This window comes from Aedes aegypti, chromosome 2 (genome assembly GCF_002204515.2).
Source record: "Aedes aegypti strain LVP_AGWG chromosome 2, AaegL5.0 Primary Assembly, whole genome shotgun sequence".
NCBI classification, from domain to species: Eukaryota; Metazoa; Arthropoda; class Insecta; order Diptera; family Culicidae; genus Aedes; species Aedes aegypti.
Window position 1 is genome coordinate 190,552,346 of NC_035108.1, and position 18,388 is coordinate 190,570,733.

General features: G+C 39.7%; 1 protein-coding gene across 1 annotated transcript; it reads left to right on the plus strand.

Annotated features, from left to right (window-relative positions):
• Positions 1 to 14,423: 14,423 nt before the first annotated feature.
• Positions 14,424 to 16,384, plus strand: LOC5575613 (esterase B1). The gene is made up of 3 exons (XM_001662049.3): positions 14,424 to 14,510; positions 14,581 to 15,078; positions 15,141 to 16,384. Exons 1-3 carry the CDS (start codon positions 14,424 to 14,426, stop codon positions 16,359 to 16,361), a joined length of 1,806 nt encoding a protein of 601 aa, XP_001662099.2. The 3' UTR covers positions 16,362 to 16,384.
• The last annotated feature ends 2,004 nt before the right edge of the window (positions 16,385 to 18,388 follow it).

The following is an 18,388-nucleotide window of genomic DNA, read 5'->3' on the forward strand; positions in this document are numbered from 1 at the left end:
CCAGCAATTTCGTTTGCTGAAACGAATCCATTGCTGGATACTTGTCATCACCATCAGTTTTGCTGATTTTCAGTAATTTATATGACACATGATTGATAACCAGCAATCCATTTGAAATTTTGCTGTAAACCAGCAAACATTAATGCTGAACACGCATCAGCAAACTGTTTTATCTGTCACCCGAAAAAAATAAAAAAAGAAAAAAATTCTCCCACTCGTTTCATTTACAATATCAGCATGGAGTTAAGAAAAAAGTTTACCCGAACATTAATATATTTATTTATATTTTTCGTAATATCGTATTTGGTAAGTATTAAACATTTACTGTGATATCGATGGTTCAATAAATATCAAAATATTTATTTCTAGGTGGCAACATTACCGTCACGGTAGACGGTGTCCACTTTCCCCCAGAGCGCAGAAAATTGCATTTATTTTAAAATAAATGTTTATCACATACAACGCATTCGCATTTTATATTGTTTTCTATGACAACTTATACAAATATTACCTAAAATTTTTCATCTACCGGGTGCTGGCGATCTGCAATTGCTGGAATTCAGCAAGAAATCCCACGAGAATAACAAATAACCTAGTGCTGATTAATCAGCAAATTAAAATTCGCTTTGCTGAATGGTCAGTAACCCAGCTGTCATTTGGATGAGAATTTGCATTGCTGATCAGTTCAGCAAATTTTATTTTGCTGGATCGATTGCTGAATTTACAGCACAAAAAAAAATTCAGCAAAAATTTACTGATTTACAGCAATAAAAATTTGGTGTGTACTAGAGACACTTAATTTGATCCTTGAAACACGCAAAAATGTCATTTTTGCTACGCTGTGTTACCAATGCAATGGTTCGATCCTGATTGGTAACAATTTGATTACCACGCGTAATGAGTGATTTAATAAAATTTGACGATATCTCTAAATGCCAGATTCTAAACGCAGAACAAATCTAATATTAAACTATTTGTTTTTAATAAAGATATTCTACACTTTCTTACCGTATTCAAATAGTAATTCAACTTTTAATCTTCAAATTCAAGGTAAATTAGTTCAGTAGCAACCAATAATAAATTTCCCACAACAGCAACTATAACTGCAAAGTAATCAATTTTGCTTATGATCACGATTGACGGAACGTTTCCATATTATATTATTATTGTTTCTAACCTACTACCAACATCTATTCCCTACCAATGCGCTGTGGTAGCCAGTGTGATCCAAAGCCAGCCGAGGGGCCAGACGACAAATGAAATGTAGTATGTTGTTATCAAAATTTCAATTATAGATGTCGTTTAACCTAATTAGGATGGCAGTGTTTTCCAACACAGAACACCTTGATAAAAGAAATGAATGTAATGTTTGTAATGACACCTATAAATAATTAAAAAAAAAACCTTAGCAAATTTCCCGAAGATACCTAAAAAAAATAAAAATAAAATAAAACTACAACATATAAACACAAATGGAGGGTGTCAGTGCTTGTTTTGAAAATATTAAACCTGTTACATTTGGATTTTCAAAAAGAACTTTAAAGGAATTTCGATAAAACTGATCAAAGTTAGCCGGAATAACGGTACGTTATACCGTAATGAGAGCTTCAGAGTCCATTAGATATCAATTCCAAGTCGGAATCTGGATATCTTCAACCGAAGGAAGCGCCATTAGCTTGCACTCCGAAACCCGAACATGGACACACATATGTGTAGGCTTAGACAGGCATTTAGCAGTTTCTTGGGAAACTGACTGGTGTCGGCGGTTCCAATGATCCTAGAGAGAGAGAGGAAAAAAACAATCAGCAAGGACCTCATGTCGTGCCCCGGAAAATGATGCCGACTGCCGACAAAGCTAGTTTGTTATTAACCAATTAGAAAGGATTTCGGTGGGACCAAGTCGGCATGCAACCACCACATGTGTTGTGGAAGCGCTTCCTAGCTAACAAGCCAGAGCGAGGATCAAACGCACACGCACGGTAATTATGTTTATCCTTTCGACGTTTAGGGTTTCAGCCGTTGGTGTCAATAGCTAAAGTAATGGAAGGCAAAAATTAACAGACATTTGATCTTTGTTCTGGTGATTCTTCTTTTGCTTCCTATTTTCGTGTTTCGATTTGATCGTCCTTCCGTCGCTTATTGACTTGCTCGTTGTATGTCAGAGATAGCGGTTTTCTTTAGAAAAATTTAACTGCTATAGATTTGAACTAAAATAGGATATTTATCTTCATTTTACTTCCGACTGTTACGCGATTTGCAACTACCAGAATCAATGAAATCACTCTCCTCGATACACGATTTTATTTATTTAAATACTGAATCAAAAATCAAATACAAATTTCTTATGAATAGACAATCAATACCCTAAAATGGGGTCTTTATTCAAGAAGGGCAATCCCAAAAATTTGTTTTATGGTTACCCCCGTAATTTGCGTATACAAACTTTTTTTATTCTGGACAATCACGGAGTAGCAACTACAATTGTACGGTCATCAAAGCTCATGTTCATGCTCTTCAGCGTCAGAGCTTCCTATTAATGCAAAATATGACACCCCCGTCCTCAAAATAGACACAATTCCAGATGAAGTCTCTAGAATGCAACGAATTAATAGGCCTACAAAGGACATCTAAAAAGCAAGAAACGAGACTTGAAGTCCACACTCCCGGTTGACAAAGGCCGTGTCTCGAGATGAATGAAACAGTTCTAACTTTTTCGTCTATTCGTAAACAGTTCTACTTTTTCGTTGCAATTGTCCCAAATGTCCCAAATGTCTGAAAAAGAAAACCCAAAAGAAAAGGGCGGAGATCGATCCTCGTCGCATTATTAGTCATCTCACTTGAGGACGATCACACGGGATCAATTGACGCTAGGGTTTGGGATGGTGTTCGAATATTACACGCGTTCAGTTTTTTCTCTTTTGATAAAAAAACGATACACCTTTTTCAATTCCAATCAGCAGCGAAGGAATTGGGAATATGTTGCATGCCCTTTGTAAAAATTTGGGACTTTTTTTTGACAATTGTCTGATTCTAGCTTTGTCTAGCTGTAGACCGGTGAATTGAGCTCGAAAGGAAAAGGTTTAGGAAAATTATACACAATTATCCTCTTTTGTGGATTGGATGAGCGACCACCTTGAGAAATTGGTTCAATGGGCAAGCTGCTTCGACCTTTTGTACGATTCACTATTCATCCCTAAAAGTGAATACTTCTATTCACAAGGCAACAGAAAATCCGTTGGATTAAAGTAGAACAGTTTCTCAATGTCTTTCAAATTTCGAAGAAAACTCAATTCAATAATCTTTTTGGACAGCTTCGGCATCATAAACCCGCAGTTTTACAACTTATTTGTTGTCAAATGTTGGGCCCAAAAGTTAACCCGTTAGAGTGACATGAACAAGGCCAAACACTTTCCCTTTTGCTCAACTTTCTGTTGTACCGTTTTCCCGTAATTGTAAAAATACCCTTAGAATAAAACTAGCGGTAAAACGCAACCAAAAGCAGCCTGAAAATCCTTTTTTCGCCCACCAGCACGAGCAGTTGAACTTAAACGCCTAGCAATTGGGAGTTGTTTTCACTTTCGTCTGCAATTGCGTACAAAAGAAATGCAATAAAAAGTCGTCCAGACGAGCAAAAAGGGTTACGAGTTTAAACGAAGTAGCCCTAACATTGGATAATAACTCGCATAAATTATCACTGTTCAAACCTTTCGAATATCGGAATCTGGGCACCTAGAAAGTTTTACTTCGATTACCACACTTCAATGGAATGTCGTGCAGCATCTAATTGCTTTCGAAAAGAGGGTGGAATACGTGGAAGGGTGTGGGCAACAGCAGAATAAGGGTTGACCCGATACAGTTAATCTGTGGAAATATGACAGTTAATTGCATATCATTGCAGTTGGACTGAAATTTGTGCAATTAGGAAAGGAGTTTACTGTTTTCAACTGTAAACAAATATCACTTTCAGCATTTTGAGGCAAATTGGTCGACCTCGCTACGTGGTCGCTGGAATTTCGTTTACCTGATCGAGTTTGGATAGGAAATCAATAATGGGGGATAATTCAAATGTTAACTCGAGTACCGTTGCATTCAATATTTTATACAGTATTGGATTTTATATTAGGGGGATTAGGGGCATAATGAACATACGGGGCGAAATGGACACCCCTTCAATATCTGAGAATATGCATATTTCATCAAAAGTTCATGTACTGCATGAAATCTGTATTGCATTTGAAATGCTTGACGGCATAAAAGTTTATGTTTTGCTTCCATTGTTCTTCAAAATTTGACTTAAAGTTTTTTTCAGTTTCAAATTGGCATGTAAGGAAGGCCGTGGAAGAATCTAATTTTTCAGCAAAGTGACGAAACCAGAAAGGTTCTTTTTAGCTATTACGATTGAGGGAGAGTGTTTTTACATATCGGAACGATTGACTGTCAAATATATTGTAATCACTAAATTTCCCGCAAGTGTTCATTTTGCCCCGATACCTTTTTACCAGCCTTGTTTTCGACCTAATTTTCTATCTCGCTTTTCTGACATATGATATTATTTTTATTATGATGAATGATTGTAGCACGTTGTACTAACATCAAACTTGAAAACTAGCCGGTAGTAAATTGAAAACATTGCCATTTTATGGTCTTAAAACGAATATTTGCTTAACGTGTCCATTATGCCCCTAATTCCCCTATTTACCAAGGCTTTCGATTAATGGAACACATATGATTCAATTACGATTCGAATATGTAGAGCAGATGTTTTCATATTTTTTGGCTTGTGAAGCACTATATTGAATAAAAATGTTACACGGAGCACCATAATCGTAACTTCGTTTGAATGCCGAATTTTTTTTGCTCCTTAAGGTGATCGAATCGAAACCATTCCTCTAATATTCAAATACACAAATCAGGAGATCTTCACAACCGTTTACCAGAGTAACATGTTCAAATGGTCATTTGTTGGTGGTGACCAATTGATCACATTTTAAGCGTGATTGGCTACTTCTTCTTCTTTCTGGCGTTACGTCCCCACTGGGACAGAGCCTGCTTCTCAGCTTAGTGTTCTTATGAGCACTTCCACAGTTATTCACTGAGAGCTTACTATGCCAATGACCATTTTTGCATGTGTATATCGTGTGGCAGGTACGAAGATACTCTATGCCCTGGGAAGTCGAGAAAATTTCCAACCCGAAAAGATCCTCGACCGGTGGGATTCGAACCCACGACCCTCAGCTTGGTCATGCTGAATAGCTGCGCGTTTACCGCTACGGCTATCTGGGCCCCGGCTATCTGGCTACTATGATTTGCATGGAAATCGTGAAGTGAGAATTAGACTAATTTTGACTTCATTTAATTAAACAAATGCTTTTTTACATAAAGAGATCTGACGCATTTCGTGCCAACTCAAACAGATGTTGGTAGCACCCTTTCAAATTTCAATGAAATAATCAGCAAGTGTAGACCTTGACTTAGTAAGCCACTTTGTATACTTAGTTTTACGAAAATTTATCTGGACTACAATTTGAAAAGGGTCAAGCTTTTTTACCAGATTTTTTTTTTTTCAAAACAATGTAACCGAAAGTGTTGTATGGGTGACTTATAAATAATTGTCGGAATTTAAAAAAAATACTGAAAAATCTAATTGGTGGCCTACGCTGAAAGAAAAATTGATTTCAAAATATAAAGTCGAACTGGCCATTCTAACAACAACTTTTTTTGTCCTAAATTTAATGTTTAAGCATGTCATTTTCAAACAAATCTGAAGTGAAAGTCAAAATTAACTCAGAGATTAAATGAAGCTCAAATTGCGAGTTAATTTTGTATAATAAGTTCACTTTAAATTATCGAGAATTTCATATAAAAAGGGCTCATGACTCGTTTTTCATTACATTATATTGAAAGTTGACAACACTCTCTTAGAATACTTAGAAATGGATATGTGACCTCATCGAAATAGTTATTTATGCAACAAGTTGCAAAAAGATGATTTTTTCAGCACGAGTTGTACATTTATCCAACGAAGCTCGCCGAGTTGGGTAAATACAACAAGTGATGAAAAAATCGAATTTTGCAACGAGTTGCATACAACATTTTTTGCTATTTCGAAAATGCCGTTTCAGCTAAATGAACTCTAAGAGCACAGACGAGCACTTCAAGAGAACTCACATGGGCATACATCCATGCATAGTATCAAAACGTTTTTTTTCATTCCCGTAGATTACAGTCTACGCTACCCATTAATGTCACAAGTTTTCTCGCTCCCATCGGTATCATGTATATATTATATGTTGGAGTATTATGTATATATTATATATTGGTATATATTCCTAATTGGAGGAAAGAACAGGTAAGACAGCACAAACAGTAGCTGATTCAAAAGCCAAATCAAACGATGTAGAAAACATCATAGTTCTTTGAATCACAGTGAATTGATGTTCTTTTTGCAAAATTGTGTCAAAAAATCTTGGTGGTCTTTATTTACCCTGTCGTAGAATATAAATTTGATTTCTAATCACTTTTCCATGTCTCAAAAACTAACTACATTTCCACAAATTTAACACCAGTGATAATTTTTTATCACACCAAAAGCTTCAAAAACGACATGATGCGCCGAAAATGAATTTATTTACTTTTGATATATAAATTAAATTGCTTAGGCGGGTTAGTCCGAATTGGACTAACCCTGTTCCAATTCGGACCCCCCATGTTCTAATTATAAGCTTATATTGAACTTTTTCTGTGAGCGCAAGCATAAAAAAACTCAATGCATGACAAATTTCAATACTGTTCGAGTCAGAACAACCTCAAGTAATATATGAATTTCATTAGAAGATATATCAGAAACTGGTTCAAAAATGGGTACAGTCAACTCTCCCTGACTCGATTTTAAATGGACCGTTGTGTATGGAAAATATCGAGATGAAGCAGAGACAGACACACACCACCCACTGTTTGGTGCCGATCATTGTGTGTCACCATTCATACGTGTTACATTTGCTGATACACTCTCATTCTGGTAAAGAAACAGAGGCGAATATTTTCCATTTTCTGTGCTATGTTTGCAACCAAAGTGGTGTTCGATGATCCAATAGATTATAATTAAGTTGTTCAAGGTTGCATTACTGGAAAATATTAAAGTTGTTACTAATTTTATGCAAAACATAAACCACCTGAATATACCGTTGTAGTCTATGAGAGCTACTGCTCTTGAACGCTTTCTCGCCACGTACCATACGAGAGAGTGAATATCAACATGCATAGGGGCCCAGATAGCCGTAGCGTTAAACGTGCAGCTATTCAGCATGACCAATGGTCATTGACCATGCTGAGGGTCGTGGGTTTGAATTCCGCTGGTCGAGGATCTTTTCGTGAAGGAAAATTTCTCGATTCCCAGGGCATAAGAGTATCTTCGTACCTGCCACACGATAAACACAAGCAAAAATGGTCAATCGGCAAAAAAAGCTCTCGGTTAATAACTGTGGGAGTTCTAATAAGAATACTAATCTGAGAAGCAGGCTTTGTCGCCGTTGGGACTTAATGTCAGAAAGAAGAAGAAGGGCTCTCCGATTGCAATTTACCACGAACAGTTATGGCTCATGAACTGTTACATTCTCTGAATATGGTTCAATCGGCTTAATCGAATCGAAATCCAAACACTGGATTTTTTTTAATTTCTTTATTAGTATCATTTCAAACCACATTTATCTCCTATATCTAGGTGTTCTGTATGATTAGACAACACTTTCATCCTAATTTGGTAATACAAATTTAAGATTTCATTAACATTTTGTTCACATCATATTACATTTCATTTGCCGTAACAGTTCAGATTTATTGCAGGTGAGTTGATTTAACCTGTTTATAAGAGAAAAAAACACGTTTTCAATTTACTTAACCTGAATGCTATGATTGATACAATACACCTTGTTGTCATTAAGCTGCTTTGAAACTGATTGACTTCCATCACTTGGCTTATGATAACTTACGTTATTCATACCTCGCAAATCAGTATTTGGGAATCAACCAGCTCTCACGATGGGGGAAGTTAAGGATGCCATTCAACAGCTCAAGAACAACAAAGCCGCTGGCAAGGATGGTATCGGAGCCGAACTCATCAAGATGGGCCCGGACAGGTTGGCCGTTTGTCTGCATCGGCTGATAGTCAGAATCTGGGAAACGGAACAGCTACCGGAGGAGTGGAAGCAAGGTGTTATATGCCCTATCTACAAAAAGGGCGACAAACTGGAGTGTGAAAATTATCGTGCAATCACCATCCTAAACGCCGCCTATAAAGTGCTATCCCAGATTCTCTTCCGTCGTCTATCACCTATAGCAAACGAGTTCGTGGGAAGTTATCAAGCAGGTTTCATCGACGGCCGCTCGACAACGGACCAGATCTTTTCCGTGCGGCAAATCCTCCAGAAATGCCGTGAGTACCAGGTCCCTACGCACCATTTGTTCATCGATTTCAAGGCGGCATACGATAGTATCGACCGCATAGAGCTATGGAAAATCATGGACGAGAACAGCTTTCCCGGGAAGCTCACAAGATTGATCAGAGCAACGATGGACGGTGTGCAAAACTGCGTGAAGATCTCGAGCGAACATTCCAGTTCGTTTGAGTCTCGGCGGGGACTACGACAGGGCGACGGACTTTCGTGCCTATTGTTCAATATTGCGCTTGAAGGTGTCATGCGGAGAGCCGGACTTAACAGTCGAGGCACAATTTTCACGAGATCCGGACAATTTGTTTGCTTCACGGACGACATGGATATTATTGGGAGAAAATTTGAAACGGTGGCAGATTTGTTCACCCGCCTGAAACGCGAAGCAATAAGAGTCGGGCTAAAGGTGAATGCGTCGAAAACAAAGTACATGCTGGTTGGCGGAACTGAGCGCGACAGGGCCCGCCTAGGAAGCAGTGTCACGATAGACGGGGATACCTTCGAGGTGGTGGACGAGTTCGTCTACCTCGGATCCTTGTTGACGGCTGACAACAATGTTAGTCGGGAAATACGAAGGCGCATCATCAGCGGAAGTCGTGCCTACTATGGGCTCCAGAAGAAACTGCGGTCAAGAAAGATTCCCCCCCGCACCAAATGCACGATGTACAAAACGCTCATAAGACCGGTAGTCCTCTATGGGCATGAGGCGTGGACTATGCTCGAGGAGGACTTGCAAGCTCTTGGGGTTTTCGAACGCCGAGTGCTAAGGACGATCTTCGGCGGCGTGCAGGAGAACGGCGTGTGGCGGCGAAGGATGAACCACGAGCTCGCTCAACTCTACGGCGAACCCAGTATCGTGAAGGTAGCTAAAGCTGGAAGGATACGCTGGGCAGGGCATGTTGCAAGAATGCCAGACAACAACCCTGTAAAGATGGTGTTCGCCACGAATCCGGTCGGAACAAAAAGGCGTGGGGCGCAGCGAGCTAGGTGGATTGACCAGGTACACCAGGACCTGGAGAGCGTGGGTCACAGTCGAGGATGCAGAGAAGCGGCCATGAACCGAGGGAATTAGCTAAGCTTAGCTTAGACTGACTACACATATCAATGGTTGCTTTTCCGTGATTGACCGAGGTCAGTGAAAATGCACAAAGAATCAACTAGAAGATCGGCTGGGATTGGCCATAATCTTCTTCAGTGTGCATAATTCAGTGTCTCTATTTATACAAGGTCAATAACGGCGCCGGCCACGTCCTTGCAGTCAGGTGGGATTGGGGGAAGGAATGTTAGTGTGTAACCTTTGCTATTAGGAGACCGTGTTTACCTCTGCATCTCTACAAAGGTTACTGGGAAGAATGTTTGTTAATGGGGAGGATCGTTGGGTCACAGGATTCACTTTGATAAGCGATTAGACCATGATAAATAATTATTTGTGAGCTATAAATATGCTTATATGTAAATGTAATATTTTCATTTGGTATGAACAATATCTAGGGGAACTTACATATTCTCGGCAGCTTAAGCCGATGCCGTGCTTCTTTTGTATTTTTCTCGGACATCAGCAGATAAATTCCGTGTTTGTCTATTTACATTTATGCGTTGCTCAATCCTCTATCGATTCACACCGACAGACTGGTCAAAATGCGATTGGAAACGTTTTTACAACGCTGCGAACATCCCTTGTCAGTGTGACTATTGTCGGCAGCCTCATTCTCTTCGGCAACTTTCCCATAACAACTGCTGGTGAATCTCTTCGGCAGCTCACAATCAGTCGCATTTTGAGGCGTGCTCATTTGAATTGATGGCATCTCCGGCAAAATCGTTTGTTTAGTCTCGGAAATCTCGCCAGCGGGAAGCGGGCAGAACAAAGAATCATCTGAATGTTCCCACTGATGTGTTTTGATAAAAAAATACTGTGTATTTGGCGTTCAAAATTTGGTTGCCGATAATAGTCGAATGGTGCCGAAGCCGTAAGTCTCCCTATGTAGAGAAAAATTATGCCGACACTTGAGGTGACGAACCATTCAAAGTTTGTTTAATAAAGCGAACCTTTCGCAAGTCTACACTCGAAGTGTCGAACCATTCAAATTTTTTTTTAATTACAAAAATAAAAGTAAAAGGAAAATGGTGTTTTGAGAAAAAAAAATTGGACGTAAATAATTTATGAATCAGAGTTTATGTCGACACTCACAGTGACGAACCTTTCATAGTTTGTTGAAAAATCATATTTACGTCTCACCGTTGTAACGATTAAAGGTGCAATCATACATATTTTATAGATTAGAAATAGTAGCATGAAACGAGCTCACCAATTGATCCGTCATCCTTGAGCAGCAACAATCCACTTTCAGCTTCACTCGTTTGCTCGGCTATATAAAAATACACAGAGAAAATAGGCTCACGACCCGAGAGGGAAAACAACTGACGACTGCTCGGACTTTCTTGACGCACTGCCCAGGAGCAAGTGTCAACGTCGAAAGATCCAAAAGAACTTATCGAACGCGGCACTTTTTCACTTCACTCGACCGATGCGCGACATGTTTGATCCTGCCCTGATCGCCGGCCCCGCAGGAGCAAGCGTCAAGGTCGAAGGATCAAACACAACTCGCGGCCATGAACCGAGGGAATTGGCGAAATATTGTTGGCGAGGCTTTATCAAGATAATTGATGTAAAGCCAAATAAGTAAGTAAGTAAATCAGTATTTGGGGGTTTAAACTGCGATTTGACAACGTCCATTCATTACGTAACCCTAAAATTGGCAATTTTTGACCGCACAGCCCCCCCTTAAGGCATTTTGTATGAAAATACCCCTTCCCTTAGAACGTTACATATTTTGTGGACGGCTTCTAACACCATTAGCATTGCAAATTTATTACTCATCACACCTACATAACAACATCATTAACATTATTCTAACACTTATTCCTTTTGAAAAAATGTGAAACCAATATCCGGTTTCATTGTGATTTTTTTTACCGCTATGTGAATCTTGCTCATTGTTTGTACTAATTAAGTTTAGAGAGTGTTTATGTATGAGCAATTCTCGCTGAAACCAGGCCGCCATAGGCACCCATAGTAAGAATTCCAATTTTATGTCACTGATCGCTAGTTTTCGATAAAACTTAAGGGTGGTCTTTTTTGTTTTCTCAAATTGGTGGACCCCTCGTACGCCAGCTAGCTGAACAATTTGCGAAAAAGCCCATTTTTTGATAAATCTTGGCTATTTCTAGACGTGATATGTCTCATATTTCGCTTGGAACACATAGCAGACTTAATGGCATCGTATAGAGAAAGGATAAAGCTTTCATTTAAAGTCAAAAAATTGTGACAGCCATTTTGAATTTGGCCGTCATCTTAAATTTTGTTAGAAAAATCGATTTTTCACCATTAGTGCACCACTCGTTTTGAATTCTGAGCTCACCATCAGAAAGCTGAGGAAAATTGCGTAAGATAGGCTACAGAAACTAGGTGAGCAATGGTATTTACCCTATGAAATGAACGATTTTCTAAATCATGTTCTACGATTTTGACGTATATGGCGAGTGCAATCAATGCAACAGAGAGGACTCATAAACGCAGAAGTTAACCTGAATTCGATTTCAGCTCAATAATCACGTGGTCCTCTTTCACAAATTGCACCTCTTTCGGAAGAATTAGATGCCCATCCAAACACAACGCTTTCTATATATATCCAATGCCTAGCCCGAGAGCGCATTGTAACGCGCCCCAACTAGAGATCGGGGAGTCGTGGGTTCGATTCTCACTGAGAAGACGTGTAACTTTTTCGCAAATCTTCACATCAATTTGTCCATCTAATCCAATTGCAAATTATATGTAATGTTTAGCTTTTCGGTAGTTGTTAAACTTCCACTCGGCTGGTTAGCCGTAAACCACGATTCATAATTAAAAACAAGTATTTAACGAGCAACGGACTCATGTTCCGTATCCGGTCGTTTGAGAACGTCGCGACCCATTGGAAGCCCACACAATAGATACCTCAGCCAGCGCAGTTGCTGGCTAGTGTAGTGTGCTATTCCTATACCTAAAAAACAATGCGCTCTCGGGCTAGGCATTGGATATATATAGAAAGCGTTGTGTTTGGATGGGCATCTAATTCTTCCGAAAGAGGTGCACTTTGCGAAAGAGGACCACGTGATTATTGAGCTGAAATCGAATTCAGGTTAACTTCTGCGTTCATGAGTCCTCTCATGGCGTAGTGGTAACGCGCCCCAACTAGAGATCGGGGAGTCGTTGGTTCGATTCTCACTGAGAAGACGTGTAACTTTTTCGCAAATCTTCACATCATTTTGTCCATCTAATCCAATTGCAAATTATATGTAATGTTTAGCTTTTCGGTAGTTGTTAAACTTCCCTCGGCTGGTTAGCCGTAAACCACGATTCATAATTAAAAACAAGTAACATTTACCGCCAATATATGCGCTAGATTTTTAGAAAAAAAAAATCGTTCGAAGACACCATTCTAGAAAAATCAAGTTGAAGAGTTCTACTGAATTAAGTTCACGTTTTCGGCCTATCGAACACTTTGGAGCAGGTTCTGTCCCAGTAGTGACATAAAGTCTTTTATAAAAAAAAACTCAGATTTTTTTAATGCAAAACAATGGATTAACATTCATTGTAGAAAACTGCTAAAATGTTTCTTGAAAGACTTGCTGTTACAACATAAATCAAAAGAACGGTGTATTTTGAAAGAAAGGGTAGATTTCTGTCATAAATCATAGCAGTTTTAACCTCAATAAAGTCCAACCTCGGTAGATCAACCTAACCAATAATCATTATGAGCACCCTTAAGTTTTATCGAAAACTAGCGGTCAGTGACATAAAATTGGGATTTTAACGATGGGTGCCAATGACGGCCTGGTTTCAGCGAGAATTGCTCTTATAACAACAAGCCTCTTATGTTCTCTATGTTTATTCATCCAACAGAATTAAAAGTATGGAACAAAATTTTGATTCAAATGCCGAACACTATGTTCATTCTGTCTCATATTCCGAACACTTTGATTCCAATTCCAAACAGCACGAATAAATCATATTCAAATAAATAATTTCACAAATAAAATTATCTAAGCTTGTTCTTCTGGTCTCAAACTAGAGAATCATCACTACTCCCGCGGTATAAATTAAATTTGAGACATTGAAATTGAATTGCAATTTACTGTAGTTTCCTTGTTATTTGGTGACATATTTCAGCGAAACATTTCAACCAAATCGCCATACAAAATCCGAGTGTTCGGAATATGAGTCTGTTCGGAATTTGAGACAAAACGGTACCTACTACATTGGGTTGACATTCTTGGCGAAGCAAATTAATGTACTATATATAATGAATGGTTCGGGGTAATGGCTCATGCAGGGTAGTGTCGTACGGGGTAGTGGCATTTGGAGTAATGGCGTTTGGGGTAGTGGGGTGGAGTCGCTGCGATTCTTCCCCATTATCCCGAATGCCACTATCCCGAGTTCCATTATCACGACTGTCATCACCTCGAATTCCATATCCCCGAACGACGCCTTATCCCGAATGAAGCCTCTTGGATCATCTAAAAATTAATAATAAAACGTTCGGCGTCAGCATAATACCTGGCAGTTACCATCGAATGGCTGCGGTGACCTCGAAATATAAATCAGAACTGCATTTAGCATAACAGTACATAACAACTGTGTCTGTTCTTGAAGAAAACCACCAATCGAACATGCAACTGCACCATTCGGGTCAACGTTCATAAGCTGCGCGCCGAATTATATTAAATATAAAATTGTGACTCAGCCGTTTTTGATGCGCCCTTCGCTCGCAGCTCCAATAATTATGCAAATCGAACGTTACTTAATAAAATGCCGTGGTGGCGCCCGGCTTAGATGTCGTTTCTTGTTTGTTCAGAACGGTTCGGTGTTACCTCCCCTTAGGATCGACGTTCACTTTCTTCAGAGGAAAAACCGGGTTCGACAGGCTTCTAGCAATCATGGTGATGCGTTCTGCGTTGAAGAAGGGTTGGCAGAATGCCAATACCGGTTCCGAGTCGCAATCGCACGTGGCGCGTTCTTGCATGGTTGTTATCGAGAAGAATTGAAGTTAATTGTGAGGCAGTTGGAGGTAATTTCGTTTTTTAATCGTTGCAGCCTCCATCAAGGGTGGCAGTTAAAGTATCCCAAGGATATATCTATGGAGTGCGCGATGCCACCACCAATGGAGAGCACTATTACTACTTCAAGGGGATTCCTTATGCGAAGCCTCCGGTTGGAAACTTGAGGTTCATGTCTCCGGTACCTATCGATAAGTTTCCGGTGACCTATTTGGATTGTACAGCGGAGCGTGGTAATTGCATGGGAATGGACGTCATCAGTAAGGAGATTACGGGTTCCGAGGATGGACTGTATCTCAACGTTTACACTCCCGTATTGCCACGGTCTGATGGCGTCTCGCAAAACCTTCCGGTTATGGTTTACGTTCACGGAGGAGGATTAATCGGTGGCCATGCGGACAGCTCGATGTATCACCCAAATTATTTGCTGCAGGAAGGCGTTCTCGTAGTTACGGTGAACTACCGTTTGGGAATTCTAGGATTTCTGTGTCTACCGGAAGCTGGAATTGAAGGCAATGCAGGTCTCAAAGATCAGGTGGGTGAACACTTTTATAATCCAAAAAACTGTTTATGAAGTTTTCTTTCATTTCCATACAGAGAATGGCACTACAATGGGTCAGTCAGAATATTTCCAAATTTGGAGGAGATCCGAACAATGTAACTCTCTTCGGGGCCAGCTCTGGTGCAATTGCAGTTAACCTGCATTGTCTTTCGAAAGAGTCTAAGAAGTACTTTCACAAAGCGATCATGCAGAGTGGATCGATCTACCTCGAGTGGGGCCACCAGGAGAAACCCGAGCAAAAAGCTCGTAAAATGGCTGAACTGCTGGGAGCTAATCCCACCACCGATGAAGAAGTGTATCAGGTGTTGAAAAACGCTCCAGCAAGGAAACTTTTTGAACTCCAGTTTAAGGCTGTGACGGAAAGAGAAGAACTGGTCGAAAAGCTGTTCCAGATTCCATTCTTACCAGTTGTAGAGCGTGAACAATCATCCGATGCCATCATAACCAAACATCCTACAGAGATCATGCGTGACCCAGACGGCGTCGGCATTCCTATCATCCAGGGTTACAACGAATATGACGGAATGATGGTGCTACTAGATGCCGTCAAAAATCCCAACATGTACAATTTACAGCCGGAGCGCTTCATTCCGCGTACTCTTAATGTAGACTGCTATGCTCCGGAAGCTCGCAAATTGGCCATGGAGATCAAAAAAGCTTACTTCGGAGATCAGGACGTATCTCGTGAAACTGTGATGCAATTGGTAGAACTGTTTACGGATAAGTACATTCTATCCTATCGAATCTCTTTCGAGTTGTGGGCGAAGTATCAAACTAAAGCCAAAATGTTTGGATACCGGTTCTCGTTCGATGGATTGCTCAACAAGGGCAAAGCCATAATGTCGTTCGGAAGCTTGAAAGGTACTTGTCACATCGATGAAGTGTATTACATATTTAGCTCGCCTATTTTGCGAACTGAAGTGCCCAAAACTAGCAAAGCTTATGAAATGCGCAACAAGATGGTGCATATGTGGGGTAACTTTGCCAAGTGCAGTGACCCTACCCCGGATGGAGATATGGAGCTGTCTTTCAAGTGGAATCCGGTTCCACAGATTCCGGTGGATCTCGAAGATGTTAGGTGTACACTTCTGAGCATCTCGGCGCCAGACGAAATTGGAATGGCGGAAATGCCGGAGCGCGAACGAATGGAGTATTGGACGGAGTTGTATAGAAAGTACAATGGACACGTGACTAACATTCTGGTTCCAACGGTGCCGCTTTTGGATTCCGTTGATTTAAACAACAATAGTGTTTGAAATGGACATGAAACATTAGCAATCGAAATAACATGACAATACATATATTTTCAAAAGAAAAAAAACTTGTTGTTTTTTGCATGACTCACGAAAATGTTTCCGAAAAAAACTGAAGGTGAGGCCTTTAACTGATTTCTACAGATATTAGAAAGCCGGCTTCAGGGGTTCATTCTCCGCCAATACGGCAAATGTTTGTCATCGCCATATTTGAGCCTTTTTTATTATCTTACGTGATGTGATAGGAAGGTGGAGGTAGGGAAAATTGCATAAGCAAAATGAGAACATATTGGATTTTAATTAGGATTTTAAGAGCGCCGCGAGTCCTCCATTCGAGATTAACTTCACAGTAATATCACGCCCGGATCTGGGAATATACCCGATAGCAAAACTGCTTACAAGTAGCTTTTTCAAAACATGTTGGACAAACTCAACTTCCTTCTGGAGCAGAACAGGATAAATCCCATCTGCTCCTGGAGATATGAAAGGAGCAAAACTCTTAAGCGCCCATTGAATCGATTCAGTAGTTACGATATTGCGCCAAAGATTTGCAACTACATGAAAAGATATTTGGTTCATCCGTATATATTATGTCCACACTTCCGGGAATAGATGTATTGAATAAACAATCTAAAACTTCAATTTCAATTTCATTTGAAAATTGGAAACCTTTGCATAAAGATTTTCCTGGTATACCATTCAACAGATCGAAGAACCTTCTTATAAGCCTGATGAGCCTACTTGAACGATTCTTATCGATTTTAACGGCGTCTGTTCCAATTAATTCTACATTGTTTTCTGAGTCTAGGCAGATCGAAATTTTACCATGAGGTACCTTTTATAGTCTCCGCAGACCGTAGAGGACAAGCTTTTCCAAAAGTTTTCAAAATATAGGTCATTGTAGTTTCATTGACATCGCCCATGCCACATATAGTGTCGATGGAATGAGAGTGTGTATGAAATTTGGTTGCAATCAATTCAATACAGGATTCCCAGTTTGTTGATCGGGGATTCTTCAAACGCAAAGTCGGCGAAATCACACTCAACTGTTCACCGAAGATGTGTCGATGGTTTGATAATGATTACTCATATGAGAGTGCGAATTCGTAGACCCGTTACCAGCGCACTCACTGAAAATACTTATTGAACCAATATTCAATGTTGCACGTGTATTCATATCGAGTTTAAGTTGTTACAGTAAAGATTGCATTATTTTTTATATTCATTCTATATTATTTATAAATACATTGATATGTGGTGAATTCTATGAATATTTTCATCATTGCCTCTTTTGGTAAAAGCAACAGCTACTAACTTATTTGCAAATGTTTGCAGCTAAAACCTTCACAAGTTCGATTTCCTACTCAAACATGATCGTTTGGCGATAGAAGTTTTATTAAATGTGGTTAAGAACATATTCATACTTCAAATAAAGTGATGTAGTTATGAAATGAGAGTATTTTCATTCTCATTGCTCACATCACTACTGGCTCCTAAATGTTAAATAACACTCTTAAATGTATCGGAAGTGATAGATATACGTTTTTACTAAGGTTCTACAACCTGATTTGATTGAAAACTTAATTAAATCTGGTTTACGAAGACAATGAACAAAATGATGAAATCGCTTAATTTTCCACGTATTTAACGTATTTAACATGAAAAATATACTTCATCATTCATGGCCCAGCTATGAATTTTATTCAAGAACGTCTATGAAATTTATGTTTTTATTTATTTTTCGGTTTTTGACCTACGGGCGGTACCACTGAGCCTTGCAGTTGTGTAAGCTCCTAGAAAGCTATTTTGATGGTAGAACTCTACTGTATAACACAGAAGAGGGGCAGAAAAGCGTTCGAATTACCGCGGGAGTTCAATTCTGGGCCCGATGAACGATGACGTACTGAGTTTGCCTCTTTCGACGGGTGTTAAGATTGTTGGCTTCGCTGATGATATCCCCCTAGTGGTCTATGGCGAATCTATGAAGTAGAGTTAACAGCAGCGCAGTCTATTTCCATAGTTGAGGAATG

Bases quoted from the DNA above. Each gene is read 5' to 3' on its own strand.
- LOC5575613 (XM_001662049.3), top strand. From the start codon at position 14,424: ATGGTGATGCGTTCTGCGTTGAAGAAGGGTTGGCAGAATGCCAATACC. The intron at 14,511-14,580 runs GTTGTTATCGAG...TAATCGTTGCAG, and splicing joins ACGTGGCGCGTTCTTGCATG to CCTCCATCAAGGGTGGCAGT. The intron at 15,079-15,140 runs GTGGGTGAACAC...ATTTCCATACAG, and splicing joins ATGCAGGTCTCAAAGATCAG to AGAATGGCACTACAATGGGT.